The sequence below is a fragment of the Marmota marmota genome, unplaced genomic scaffold, assembly GCF_001458135.2.
Source record: "Marmota marmota marmota unplaced genomic scaffold, marMar, whole genome shotgun sequence".
Classification (NCBI taxonomy): Eukaryota; Metazoa; Chordata; class Mammalia; order Rodentia; family Sciuridae; genus Marmota; species Marmota marmota.
Window position 1 is genome coordinate 6,501,225 of NW_025999977.1, and position 15,000 is coordinate 6,516,224.

The 15,000-nt window shown below is 40.4% G+C and overlaps 1 protein-coding gene across 6 annotated transcripts in view; it reads right to left on the reverse strand.

Moving 5' to 3' along the window:
- Meis1 (Meis homeobox 1) overlaps positions 1–15,000 on the reverse strand; it is a 137,019-nt gene that overhangs the window by 93,839 nt on the left and 28,180 nt on the right. For all 6 annotated transcript variants that reach the window (XM_048804207.1, XM_015479596.2, XM_048804209.1 and 3 more), the window contains exon 7: positions 12,969–13,080. In XM_048804207.1, the coding sequence (XP_048660164.1) occupies positions 12,969–13,080 (112 nt within the window). The remainder of the gene's footprint in view (positions 1–12,968; positions 13,081–15,000) is intronic.

The following is a 15,000-nucleotide window of genomic DNA, read 5'->3' on the forward strand; positions in this document are numbered from 1 at the left end:
GGAGGATGTGAGGCACTCACAACAGCGGAGGGCTGGGGGGGGGCAGCCAGTCATCTAGGTCCAGCTGCATTTGCTGCATCAGCCTCTAGAGAGCTATGCTTAAGAAGACAACGGGCATGCCCAAGGGGACCTGTAGTCCACACAGCCCATTTTCTGAAACCTTGACATCATTCCAGACCCTTCCATCACCTACCACACCCCACCCACATCCATGCAGTCTCTCAGTCTGTGCAGCCCTCCTCCTCTCCAGCCTCTTCACTCTGCCTCAAGATTTCTGAATAACCACAGGGCTGCCTCCAGCCTCCCCCTGCACTGACCCCTCCTCCATTCAGATCTGACCATGCCGTTACTTAAGGTGTTTAGTGACTCCCCACAGTCTCCTACACAAACTGCATATAGGATCCTTCATGGTCTGGCCCCTGACACCTCTTGGGTGTCACCTCAGACACATTTCCTTGCTCGCAGCCTGTCCTCTATTCATGATAACGCACTAGCAAAGCCTCCACAATGTCATGCTTTCCTTCTCCTTTGCACCTTTACACAAATGGATTCCTTTGCCTCCTGTGCCCTTCTTCTTCCCTATTTGTCCCAAGTTTCCATCAAAGACTCACTCCCTTGGGGGAGTTAGAAATCGGTAGTAAAAAACAAACAAACAAAACAGAATTAAAAAAAAAAAAAATTCTCCTAGGGCTAACTTTCACTCTGAGAGCAGAGCTAGTCTCACCATGACTAAAGCTGTATGCAGAAGGACCCACATCTGAGTTCTAACCAGGCTGAATGAGAAAGGGTGCTGTGATCCATTAAGAATGCCTGTCATGCCAGGGAGTTGCTGCATCTCTATTGGGTGCCATCCTGGGCCAACAAATTGCACCAAGCCTACTCACGCATGAGACTTAACTTTTGAGATGTCAACTGTTTGCTCTTCACTGGACTATCAGTTTCCTTTTTCCAGAAATGACCTCTTTGACTTTGGATTCTCACATCTAGCGTCAGTCTGCAGTGGACATTCGATTAATACTCATTCATTTGGTGAGACTATTTCTGTTTTTTATCTCTTCTATCTTGAGGAGTAGTCTTCTCATTAAGCTTAAAATTCACAGTATCAAACAATACCTTTTATTTGCACTAAATTCATTCCTTTTACATAAGGGGATGTTCTTGGCACTGAGATGGGGTAATGCAAATATTCTTAAGGCCCAGCTCCCTCAATTACACAGGCAAAAATAATATTCCCTCCAAACCTTCCTTTTTAAAGACAGTGCATCAGAATCTTTCCATTCTGGCATCCCAACACTGCCCCGTACCATGCCTAGTCTAACCATTGATCATCTGAGTCTCTCTGGCTCCATGAACCCTGTTTCAGGGGACAATAGCCAGATCGACAGGAGCATTCTCACCCCTACCACTGACCCCAAAGTGGAGGGAGAGAAGATGGGAGAGTGGAGCTGGTGATCCACCATAAAACAGTCAGAAGGTCAGAAGGAGATAGACAAGTGGAGAAAGGCCTATTGGCATGACAAAACAATTAGTACCTTGGGTCATATTAAAACAGGGTATCACCTGTTCTAATCATGGAAATCACGACTAGTTTAAATACCAAAAAGTTATGAGTAAGAATTGATTGAATATCATTCCAGACATCAAGCAATCCAATAGGTTAGTGCTGTTATTATATTTCCAGCATTGTGCCAGGAGCTGAGAGGAATTTAAAAGGAGTCACACAGATGTTGCTGAGAATATCAGTCTACGCCATCTCACTGGGTCTTTGTGTGAAGACATGAGGAGAATTTCTTTTAGATCTTAATTCCAGTTAAAAGGATTCTTCTGAGGAACATCCAAGAATGCTATAAATCTTGTAAATTCTATTTCACTCTTTGTTTTGACTGTCAGGAAGCTCGGAGCCAAATTAACTACCTACTTCCAGCAATTATCCATGATCTTGTAATCCATATTATTCTGAACTACTACTCTATGACTGTCTTCTTGCTCATTTTCCTTTTATTCTAATTTCTTCATCTACTATTTTGACGTAATTGTATACTTATCTAATTTGTTAATTTCCTTAAATTCTTTCTTAGAATGAGAAGGAGAAGATATATGCATTTTAAAATTCAATACAGATTGTACCAATTTACAATGGTGTGATTTAGAATATTTTTCAACTTTTCAATGGTGGAAAAGTGATTCACATTCAATACAAACCATATTTCAAAATTTGGTCTTTTCCTGGGCTAGGAGCCTGCAGTTTGATGCTCTCTCATGATGCAGGGCAGGGAACCCCATCTCCCAGCCAGACACAAGACCACGAGGATGAAAAAATGATACTCTACAAAGTGCATTGAATGCACTTCCTGCATTTGATAATTTCAATTTACTATGGGATTAAAGGACATAATCTTTTCATAAGGCAAGAAACATCTGCATATGCTTTTATCCCAAGGCATCAAAGAATAAAAAGAGGTCACAGTGCTACCTGCCTGGTGTCATAGCTACATTTCAATAGGAACATTGATGGCAAAGAGTCAAACTAAAAAAAAAAAAAATGAAACTGTTAAAGACATAGCATTGATTAAATGCTGATAATTTAGCAAAAAGATTATTGACAGACAAAATATGTTCTGCCTTTACTCTTCAATTAACCCTTCCTTAAAACATATGACTGTGAATACAATTTAAGATTTGCTATATAAGGGCTGGGGTTGTGGCTCAGTGGTAGAGCACTTGTGTAGCATGTGTGAGGCACTGGGTTCAAATCTCAGCACCATATATAAATAAATGAATAAAATAAAGATCCATCAACATCTAAAAAAAATTTTTTTTTAAAAAGATTTGTTATATAAAATTGTGTTCTCTTTTCCTCCTGATGTGGAAATAAGTAAAAAGAAGTTCCACTTTATTGTTTGTTAGGAAATAAAATAAGCTGTGTTTAAGAGGGAATGCATATGGGTTATATTGGTAAATGGGGTAAGCCAAAGCTAATTGTACTAATCAGATAGAATGCTTTTAGGTTAAGTAATTATGGAAAATTATCTGCAAGACTGAACTAATCCACAAAGCCAGACACTTGAGCAAACCCAACTTTACTGACTCTACCTCTGGGACCAATCAATACAAAGAGGTAGACAACGCCTACATCTTTTTAAGGAAAATGCTTGGCATAAATGTACTGTTTGGGTTATTTTTTGCTAGGCCGACAGCCAAATCCTCTACTACCATCTTTAATTAGTGCTAGCATTCATGGGGGAGAAAGATGAATTCAGGGGCAGAGCTAAGTATCACATCCCAGGGGATGAAATCATATCTGCTACTGGGAAGTGCATAGGCCATAAAAGCCTCTTCCAAGGGTAACACAGTCACTCCTGTTTCAAGGTCCTGTCTCAGAATCCATTCTCAACCTTAGCCCTACAATCCCTCAAAAGATCCCAAAATACTGCTGCTGTCTTTCCACATCTTTTGTTAGATGCCCGTTGATGGGCACCCGATGGTATCCAAGGAGAGGAACAGGAAAAACTGGGAAATACATAGGTGGTGTAATTTAAATGACATCCCCCAAATCATCTACCACCAACTTCAGAAACAGTTCCTCATCGAGACTTTCCTTCATTGCCCCTGTTGAAATGCATCTCTGAGAGCCAGGACAGGTGAGACCTTGGCACCTATTTATACTTTGACAGATTTCCATGGGAGATTAGCTTTCTGGCACCCAGAAGAAATCAGTCCTGAGGGAATGTAGTGCAATCACAGCTTGAAAACAGGAAGGAGTTCTTAGTCCTATTTATAAATGAGGATCCATCAATGACTATGTGCCTGTAACTGAGCTGAGCAACAGATATTCAAAGATGGAGAATTCACAATTCCTTTCCAGGCAGTCTTCTGAGAAGGACAACCCACACATGGCCCATCTATGGCTCATTTCAGCATGTGGTAAAAAATAAGAACACAGGACACCAGCATCGAAGAGAGTCACTTGCTCAAACCTGGGGGTTTGTGGACTACTTCCTGACCATAACACTTGAATTAAGGTTGAAAGCTCTTCCCTGGGCCACATGGATTCTCCCTCCACCAATGAGTCTCTCGTTAGAATTGAAGATGTATATGTCACTAAAAAGGAGTAAAAATTCTATTTTTATTCTTACTAACCTCTAATTACTATTTCCTTCAAGCATGTACATAGATAAGTAACAAACCACAGAACTATTAGCAGGGACAATGACTTTCTCCCCCGTGGAAATCATTTTCATATATCACGATAGAGTTGATACAAATACCTTAACACATCACTTACATTAATCACTACTTCAAAAATGTAGTAGACAATGGATTTTGGGGTAGATCTTGTTATGCAAATGCATATTTAACAAAGCATTTACATTACTATGTTACAATTCACTTTCTTATAATTTTTTATTTGTTTTAGTTAGTTATACATGACAGTACAATGCATTTAAGTCTGGCATTTGCCAGTAAATGGATGGAGTTGGAGAATATCATGCTAAGTGAAATAAGCCAATCGCAAAACACCAAAGGCCAAATGTTTTCTCTGATATATGGATGCTAATTCACCATAAGCGGGGGAGCTCTGGGGAAGAATATAATTTACTTTTTAAAAAATAATGGGATTTTCAATATAATTGTTTTCCCATATTATCCTATCATTTTTAATATTACTCCAAAAAGTTTCCCTTGACTTCACCAAACTGCTACAGGAATCCCCTCCCCAACTAAGATGTCAAGATTCCATGAAGATCAATTTGAGTCAGCAGCCAGGTGACTAACTGGGATAAAAGTGATGATGGCCCCCATGGTCCAGAGACCAGAGAATCTGGGTGGCCACATGGGTTACTAGTATGTTGACAAATAAGTACAACTTGCAGCACCCTAGGAACCCCCAGTACTTAGTGACCATTTCGCTTCCATACACTTGATGTCCTTGTTGGTGCACACAAACTTCCTGAGGACAGATATAATGACCTACTTACTCATTTTCACAGCCTCACACAAAGCACCTGACACACAGTAAGCACTTAATCCATTTTGATGACTTGACTAGAATGTATAAATCTACATTTCCCCCCTTAAATACAACTCCTGATAACGTTTTGGCTTGTCTACAGAAGAGATTATGATGCTAAACTCTTTTTTATCTCCTTGGGCTATGTTAAATGAATACTTCCCTAAAATTAACTTCCTCACTTCTGCCTTGCCAAGAATGACACCGGGTGAAGAATCCACCACCTGGGACAATGGATTCTCTCCTCATTTATTTTCTTGGGGAGAAACTAAAATACATGTTTAGGCTGTGCCAGGCTGTATGTGGTGGCCCTGGAACGGCTGGGAGGGCCAACCTGAAAAACAAGTTATTGCTTATAGTTTAAAATCCAACACAGGAGTGAGACAAGAAGGGAAGGTGAGAAGGAACAAGAGGAAAGAAAGAACTGAATGAAATAATTACAGATTGAGACCTGCATTGTTAAGCTAAGCTCACCCTTTTTTTTTAGTATTTACATAAAGCAACAAAATGAATGCTGTTCCTATGATTATGGATGATATTCTTCTACATGTGATGCAGCTTAGGAAAATATCTCACAGTTTGGAAATGAAAGACCTGAATATTATGGACAATTAACTCCTGGTCCCCTACAACAGAAAATATATCCCACTTTCACTAGAACCCTAGTACTCTTCTAGCCAGGAGAGAATTCTCTAGTTTATAGCAGACTGAATGAAACTAAAAAGTAGCTACCTTAAAAAAAAAATGTTCATGCTTCTGGCTGCAAAGCTAAATGATGAAATGACATAACATCATTATTCATAATTCTTTACTGCTCCATTTCCATTTATTAAAAATAATGCATGAGTCTTGGGAGACAAAGTAATTAATTTGAGAAAAGTCAAAGAATGAGTGTATAATTTTAGAAGCTCTACAAGTCACACTGAAGTCCGTATTCCTTAAAAGCAACAACAAAACTCCATCCATCAACAAAACCCCCGGATTAGCCCAGGTGGCAAAGGCCAGTGTCAGTAGGCGATTTGGTGGCAGCACATAGCAAGTCTTCTGTTAAATGCAAACCAAAGGGAAAACAGAATTGTGGCTTTAAGGCGATACTTAATAAATATCACACCTTTTAAGTTTCAAAACTGAGAGTATAAAAATGGCCAAGAAATCCAGACCAAGAGTTCACACATAAATAAAAATGTGCAATCAACAGAAACTGTAAGAAATGACCCTGTTGACTAATGTCCTGTCTTTTCCAATCGAGGGTCAGACCTATTCAAACCCAATCACATGAGGATGGAATCAGTAAAGGTCAATCAAAGACAAGCTGAAACTCCAACTGTCTAGCTGACCTTCAGAGCTTGTGACAAATTGCTATCAGTCAATGTCAACTAATGACAGAAGCTCTTTGGCTAATCAATTGTTCTAAAAATGATCAAGAAAACTACTCACAGGACAGCTCATTTTCACATCAATGCCTGTGAAGTATGAAAAGCTCATTTTTTGAGTTTTTAATAAGCTCATAAGTAAAGCAGTTACTTGGTAACAGAGGTCACCTTACAGAAAAAGACAGAACCTTTGTCTGTCTTTTACATATTCTTTTATTACCATATTATAGTAAAAATATGCCATGGATATGCCAGAGGGCTACATAATAAAGTAGGTAACACTTCATCCACTTTTGAGACAGATAATGGGTGTGCGAGAAGGAAATCTATTTGGCTGTAAATAATTTCAAATGCATGCTTTGGTTGTTTAAGATGAAAAACAGTGACCTTAAGTTTACTAGTGATGTGGCCTAATAGAGAGAAGATGTACTTTTAGTGAAAATGCTTATTGCCAAGTTCATGCCCCGAAATGCAGTTAGTCCTTTTAGAAGATGAAGTTATTTTTCTGCAAGAGGACTTGCTCTCATGATATGAGAAGCCAAGCAAATGGAGAACAGAAAACTGTTACCCACATTTGATGAGTCAATAAAAGAAAAGGGAGTGCATTACAAGATGTTCCTGGGAAAATAGTTCTCAATCTAAACATCTAATTGGACATGTTTGAGAAGTTAATAATATGGACCTTTTGATAACAGGGATTTGTGGAGTATAATAACTTCCTCTTTCTTTTTTTTTTACACCTGACTTTTCCCACCAGGAAATCATTTTCCTATTCTGCCTGCCACCGCATGCAAAGGCCACACTTTAATTTGCAACCCAACATTAAACACAAGCAAAGTAACACATAGGGTGCAATGGTCTAAGACCTGGGGGCCTGTGGTCACAATTATATTTTACTTTTCCCTTTCGCTCCAAAGTGTATTAGCCAAAATACATCGCAGTGCCCTTGAAATATAAGAAGTCCTGGGAGAGATGCGAAGCTTAAGAAGCAAGTGTGAACAAATATGGATCAGACAAGTCTCTTCGACCAACAGACAGATGAAGCCAAACAAGAAGAGAAGAAAAGAAAAAGAAAGTAACCCACTTTGAAACACTTCTCGTCATCTTCAAGGTTCTCGAGTTATTATAAATACTTGGTTTTCAAAATCAGTTCGAAATTTTTTTCCCCCAAGAAAACTGTTTCTAAACAAATGGTGATAACTTGTGTTTTCATCTGAAAAAAACTACAAACAGACAGCAGTTTCAGATTACACCCCTAAACCTGAGTTGCAAGGGTAGTTTTTCAAATTAAAATATCTTCTGTGGCCTCGACCACTCTCAAGTTGTCCATAGGAAAGAAATAAAGGAGGGAGGGCAACACTTAAGCCGAGCCATAATTGGAAGTATGTGAAAAATGAAGTGTCAGTTTGGTCAATAAAGGGCAAAGGTCAAGGGGAACTGCAGCCCAAACTCTGTGCGAAATGTGCTCATTAAGACATCCAATCAGAAAGCTCCTTCCCACCTATCCCATTATTCATCGGACAGCTGACTGTTTCAAATGCCTGGGTTTGGGCTGTTATTACTTTTCTTCTTCATGTAAAAAGGAGAGCTGGCATATAAATCGTTGCCCAGTCATCTGGAACACAATGTGGCCCCTTCCCCACCTCCTCCCTTCTTGCTCCCCACCCCCTCTCAGGCAGCTCTGCCTGCTGGCTTCACAGGTCTGGAACAACTGCCTTGAGATTCCCCTCAATAAAACAAGGAATTGCCTTCTGCCATAGGTTGCTTGGACTCATACAAAAGCTGGCGTGGAGGGGGTGGGGCAGTGGGAGGGCGTTGCAAACGATGGATACATTATATTATAAAGAAAGAGCAGTGCTTTTCAGTTATTCCTCTTTAAAGAAACATGGTGAGTTTTGCTTTTTCTTTTTTCTAGAGGTACTATTGTTGATCTGAGACCTGCCCCCAAAAGGAGAAGTTCCTACATGGGTTTTCGAGGTGCCAGCAACCATTAAAGTTCTCTCAGTTTGAAAATGTTTCATACCAAATTTTGTTGTCAAAATAATACTTGATCCTCACAAAACGGGAAAATAAGATGAGCTTTAAGTGGGAAATGTTCTGCAAGAGAAATCCTGACTTGATTTCTGGGCTCTTATTCTCAATTCAATAACTCCTGAATGAGTGAAATGCTATAGGCTCTTAATACATAATACAAATTAATCATATCAATCATCACGCTCTCCTTGTAAAAAGCTCAATCGCCATTCTACTTAGCAAACAAAACTAGGTTCTTAGTCCCAGGCAGTCTTCCCCCAGGAGTCCCAGCTGATTCTGTCATGTTCAAAGCCATGTCACCCTTACAGAGCCCAGCACCAGACCAGTACAGACGGCTGTGGAGAAGGCTGCCGAATTGGTAATAGAAAGAATGTCTGGCAAATGATCTCTTTTCCTGTTTCTAAGCCACACAAAAAGTACTACATCAAATGGGATGTGGTAGTTAGGAGCTTGGGCTCTGGACTCAGACTTGGTGGGTGTGCATCTCAACTTGACCACCAACCAGGATGTGGCCTTAGGCAAGTCCCCTTGCCCCACTGATCCTCCATGACCTGGCTCACAAAGTGGGGGATGGAAATACCTACATTAACTGACAGTCCTTAAAATCCTATTTTATTATCATCGCTTATTCAGCTCCCTTGACTTTGGACCACAAAGGGAGACATGCCCAAACTCAAAATGTGGCCAATCATAGCTCAAGCTGCTGGTGAGGCATAGAGTGGCTGCAGCAGGAATCTCATGGGAAGAGGCACAAGGTTTGCTTGGTTCTCCTGCTCCAAACCACACACTTCCTGGAATGGGGCCCGATTATGGCCAGTAGGGCCACCGCGCACAGTAGGATAAAAAAGACACTTGAAGGACACAATCTGCCAACCTGAACCTCATATTACAAGACACTACGTGGGAGTCCTGAGAACACTCCATCCTGATGTAGTTACAAAGCCCAGAGACCCAGAGGGCAGGATGCCTCTGACAACTACTCTCCAGTATTTCGGAGGCATTTTTTTTTTCTCCTGAAAAGTGGGAAAATAGCAAATAATTGACAGGGATAAAATAAAGACTCTATCTAATATCTTTGGAAATGCTTTGAGGAAGTTGAAAGGTAGGCAAAATCAATGTCATAGGAAGAGCAGCAGAATTCCCAGCCAAACACAAAAGCTTTCCTTTCAAACTCCCATTTCAAGGGGGCTTGCTTGGGCAAAGGGCCACAGGTGTTACTATTAAATGAAGGGACACAACACAGGTACAAGCTGTCATGACAAATAATTTAGGTGGGGAAAAGCTATACGATGTAAGTCATGAATCAACATTAAGTCTTTGCATTAAGTCTCTGGTATCTTCCTAATTGCATATCTTATGTACATTCTCTTTAGAATGCCCAGGATTGGATTTTCTTTCATTTTTTATGCTTATGTAAAACTTTGCTCTAAAATTATTTCATCAATCATGATAACTTACTAACTTGGAAAATGATCAGGTTCTCAAAATCATCCAAACTGCTAAAAGCTCTAACCAAAAACAGCCATTACTGTCTTTTGAAATACATTAGGACACTAGGAAACTCCTGGATGACTTATTTTATTTTATTTACTTTGAAAGTCCAAAAGACTAGGACTCATTGAAAGACACACACACACACACACACACACACACACAGAGAGAGAGAGAAAGAGAGAGAGAGTGTTATATACCTGCACCATGTGGCAGAGAGGCTATTTAAGAGAGGGTCAGAGCCCAAGGAATTTTTTTCCTTCTTTTCTTTTTCTTTTTCTTTTTTGGCACCACAGGTGCCATAATGAAGTGGTAGAAATGGAAAAGAAACGAGGCAAAGGCAATGCGGTACAAATAAGACAGTAGAGAAAGTTTTAAAATATGTATTACTCCTGTCTGTGGGGGAAACACCTCTTTGGATATGTTCTTGACAGATTGAGTTATTTCTGTCTATTGGGTATGTATAAAGACATATTTATGGATTTATAAATCTTTTGAAGAGGGCTGTTATTTACCCAGTTGACTAAAATGGACTCAAACTGTGTAAATAACTATTTAGGACATGTACTACGGGCCAAATGCTGGCACAGCCTACACACACCCATGCCTGCCAGAAAAGGCAGACAGGGAAAACATGGACAAGCCACTGTACGCACTTAATCCAAAGGCTGCACAAAGACCCAGCTCCACAGGTCTTAGGGATGAAAAAAACGGGCTTAGAAGGGTCATGGCTGACACGGAAATGTGCATGAGTTGTTTTGGCAACACTTTCAGGCATTGTTCTGCATTTTGCAGGAATAAATCTCACTGCAGGAAAAAAAAAATCCCACCAAGGAAAGAAATGCAAAGAAGACCTAAAGATGTGGCTCCCACTACCTCTGTTGCCCAGCTGGTAGAGGGCAGGGAGGGGAGGGCAGCACAGAAAGTTCTTATTTGATTATAGTGAAGTAATGGACTAGTTATTTGGTGGAGAGATGAGGAAGAGGGTATGAGGAGTAGAAACATTATATGCATAATCAGGACACTGGGATTTTAGGTCAGGCACTGTGCTGCCACCTGAAGAAATAAAAAACTTGTCCATATCTTATTTTTCTCATCTTCCAAATGGGGGTAGGTCTGCTTCATCTGCCACCTGTTTTAAAATGGTTCAATCGAGATGCTTCCAATGCGATGATTTATGTGAAAATGAGAAGCCTTTCATTTCGAAAACCCAAGGTGGTGGTCTTAAATATAAAAAATATTTATATATTTTTATATATAAGGCAAACTTTCTAAGTGATAAACCAATAACGTGGAAGAGTCCCTGGGTCCTGGTTATAATCAAATTCACTATTAAATAGCCCTTGGGAGATCACTTGTTGAAGTTAAAAGAAACACAAAATTCCTAACTCCTTGACATGGCTCAACAGAGGGGAAGAACTGGCATTGGGCATTTGCCCTCTGAAAATCCTCTTATCAGATTATGTTGGAGAAAACTTAGGCATCTCAGTCTTAAATTCAAGCGCATTTCAGCTGTCTGCCAGCCTTAATGCAGCAGCCAAACTGCCTGCCCATCCTTAGATGATGTATGTTTTTAAAAACAAGAAATGAAAAAAGAAAGAGAAACAAACAAAATGCTCTGCTGTGACCCCCACGTAGCAATTTTGGGCTACAGGAAAAAAAAGAATTTAGATTCCATTTACACCTCTTTGAAAACTCATAATGTAAGTAGAATTCTGAAAGTAGGGCTTTATATATCAAAAGTGCTGACGCTGCCTTAACTACAGGGCTGTGAACAGCGACGCCATAACATATACATATGCACTTGAAAGAAAAAAGGCCCCTTGGATTTATGCTGCATATCATCTTCCAGTAAAAGTCAGAGGTCAGAGGTCACCTGCTTCTGCCTCGGCTCTGGACTAGTTTACTACTCCAGGCTCCGTTTTTACTAGGCTTATACTCGTGATTAAGTCAGCAACTTCTCTTTGAACAATAAAATGTCTCAAATGCTTAAAATTATGTTTGTCGAAGTTATTCCCAGGGAAATAGCATATATGTACCTTAAAAACAAAACAAAACAAGATAACCCCCCAAAAACTTTCCTGTTCTTGTTTTCAGATGAATCGCGCTAAATTCATTATAGACTTTGCAATTCTGATTGGTATAGTCCCACTAGCTTAGACAACAAAACTCCTTCATTGCCTAACAGCACCCCAGTGAAACATGATCACAAAACCAGATTTTAAAGTATGTACCTACTGTGGGCCCACAGTCAACTCCATGAAAGCAGACTTTCTATATTCAGTCAAAAAATTCTCTTTTAAACTTTTACTGCATTAATTAAACACAAAATCCACTGTAGGAGTGTCTCATCAAAAGCAATATTGAGTTGTGGGGATACTCATTCAGCTTTTCTTGAAGACTGACTTGATGTTTAAACCTTGCTCCCTGCCACTTAAATCAAGCATGCACATCCCTGGAGACCCACATGCACACACGTGTGTGTATGTTCACGGCACAACACAAGCTGATATCTTTCCATGTCTTCCTTATTCACTTAATCTGGCTTTGCAATGAAGTCACACACTTTAGAGTTAATATAAGGAAAAGCAGAAAGATGGCCTCAACCCAAGGGAGAGGAAAGCCCAGCGTGGGTTGCCCAAGGCCTTCTAAGCAACTGAAGACATTGTTAACTTGGGATCCTAATGGGTGTTTCTTCATGATTCCTTGGAAAAAACCTCTAAGGGCAAGTGATAATAATACTTTCTATTTGTATGGCAGGGCATTAGCGCCATACTGTTTATACATATTTGAACTTCCAATCTACTTCTCAAGTCTTGCCCTTGGTCAATTCACTGACCCTGTTTCATAGAGGTGGCCAGGTGACAGGCAATAGGCAACTGGGATGGCACAGAAGAAGAAAAGGGCAAGGGAATTAAATAGGATGAGCTGATTTTCACATTCTACAGGATTTGTGTTCTAGGAGGAACTGTATAGAGAGTAACTAACTAGACATTTCTGATTTTTCAACCCTGGTAAATAAAACAAGTATCAAAAGAGAATGAGAACACCTCCCCTACCTTGCTCACTGCTGTTATCCCCACTGTGTGACGTGTGGCCCCCGCTGGATGGGCCTGGGGTTCCTCCTGAGCGGGTGGACGCCGTATCATCATGATCTCTGTTCCAAGAGGGCTGTGGGGGCACAAATCAGAAATCCAGATAAGAGCTGTGTGTTAACACTTGTTGGGTATGATCCCGTCGCATGGTGACTCCATGAAGGGAGGCCAGCATAGACAGCACGCTAGTTTCCCATCCCCCTTCAAGACCGGTCCAGCTCAGAGCTGGATGGCACCTTCACAATTTGCCAATTTCTGCTTCCAAGCTAAAATAAAATCTACAAATAGCTATTCTGTAAGTAATTGCAGGCCTTATTACCAAGGAAAACAAAAACGTATCAGGCAAAGGAGGAGGAAAATGCTGTCGCTTGATTCTGACTCTATTTTTCACATCAAACTAACCCCCTGACCCAACAGCCTGTTACTCTGGAAATGCAAAACGAGAGTGGTGGTTTCTACTGATGTGGTTCACGGGGGCCTCTGATGCTAGAAGACAAACATGGTAGAGCTTTTAAGATCTCACAATTAGGCCTGAGTCCATAATAGCTAGTATGTGTCAGCTGTTTGCCGGATGGTACATGGCAAATGGACCAGGCACAGGGACAAAAAAGAAATGAGAATAACAATAGATTCACATGGACTGTGTACACTCAGCCCCATGCCGAGCCTTCTTGTACTATTGAACGGAAAACAGATGTTGCTTCTTATCACTGGGTGCATTTGAAAGTAACATTCAGATAGGAAAAACTGGCTGTAAATTAAATTCTTGGGGAAAACAATCATGGCGATACTTCTCCCAAATCTCTCTTTATCACCAGAAAAGACTTTAATTAGCTTTTAGTGCAAGCTTTCAAAAACAGCCTCATGAGTCACTCACTGGTCATCCCGCACAGTAGGAATGATGCAGAAGAGAAAGCTGGTTCTTGGCTAGGGAGTGGTATTTGTCTTCAAGATTATTCGTGGAAAAGCAGGATGATCTCGTGTGCAAAATATGTATACATCATTTCAGTCATATGAGGCCATAGTTCATGATTGTGGGGTAGTAAAGTTTACTGACCCTTCCGACATTTTTAATATGCCTAGAAATATCAAAGCACTCTTTGCTTATTTCTTGAAAAGTATTTTCCTATCCCAGAGAAAATAAGAAGGGCTAAGGAGATCAAAATGTTTCAGACACCCAGGGAGAAGAAAATGAAGAACCCATCCAAGGGGATTGCTGCATAGCAATCAAAGGGGAGATTCACTGCTCCTGAAGTAGGTGCTTAACTGTCCCCTATTCCATAACCTTGGCCAGAAGACTAATGCTGCCCCCAGAACGATATAAAGTCACAGAAGGAAACACCAGTTGTATGTTCAGCTCACCCATTACATATATTCTCAAAAACAGTGCTAACTGATCTGCTGATTCTGTGCTAGAGATATGGGAACTGTGAAAGAAGGGCTTTTTGCATATACACATTTTGCAGCATACCAGAAGAATGCTGTAAGACGTAATCTGGAACACATGCTCAGAATGCAAACAGTTAATGCATAAATTTTCAGTTTGTACAAGTGCAGCTCTAAAAGGGGGACTTGTTTATTCAGAGCTCTGCAGAAAGAATGGTACAGCACCCAGGGGACAGACAATGCCAGGCACAAAACCCCGGTGCCTCGACATGTAAAAGGATGTTTTTCTATGTGCTACAAATCCCACTTGAAAATATAATTAGAAGGAGAAAATGGCAAACTATTGCATTAACTGTAATTGAACAAAAGACTGGCAAGGCATGTGGGAGGCTGCAGGAGCCCGTGGGAGTTTCAGGATGCATGAGATCCTGCGAGTGACATCTCCTGGGCACTCTCATTTTATTTATGTTGTCCCTCACTACTATTGTTGACTGGTGATCTGACTTGTAATTAATAGAAAAGCTAGTGATAACAAGCTAAAATACAGAGCAACAGACTAACCTCATCAGGACCACGTTTGTTAATCTGATTAAGACTAGGACTCCAAAAA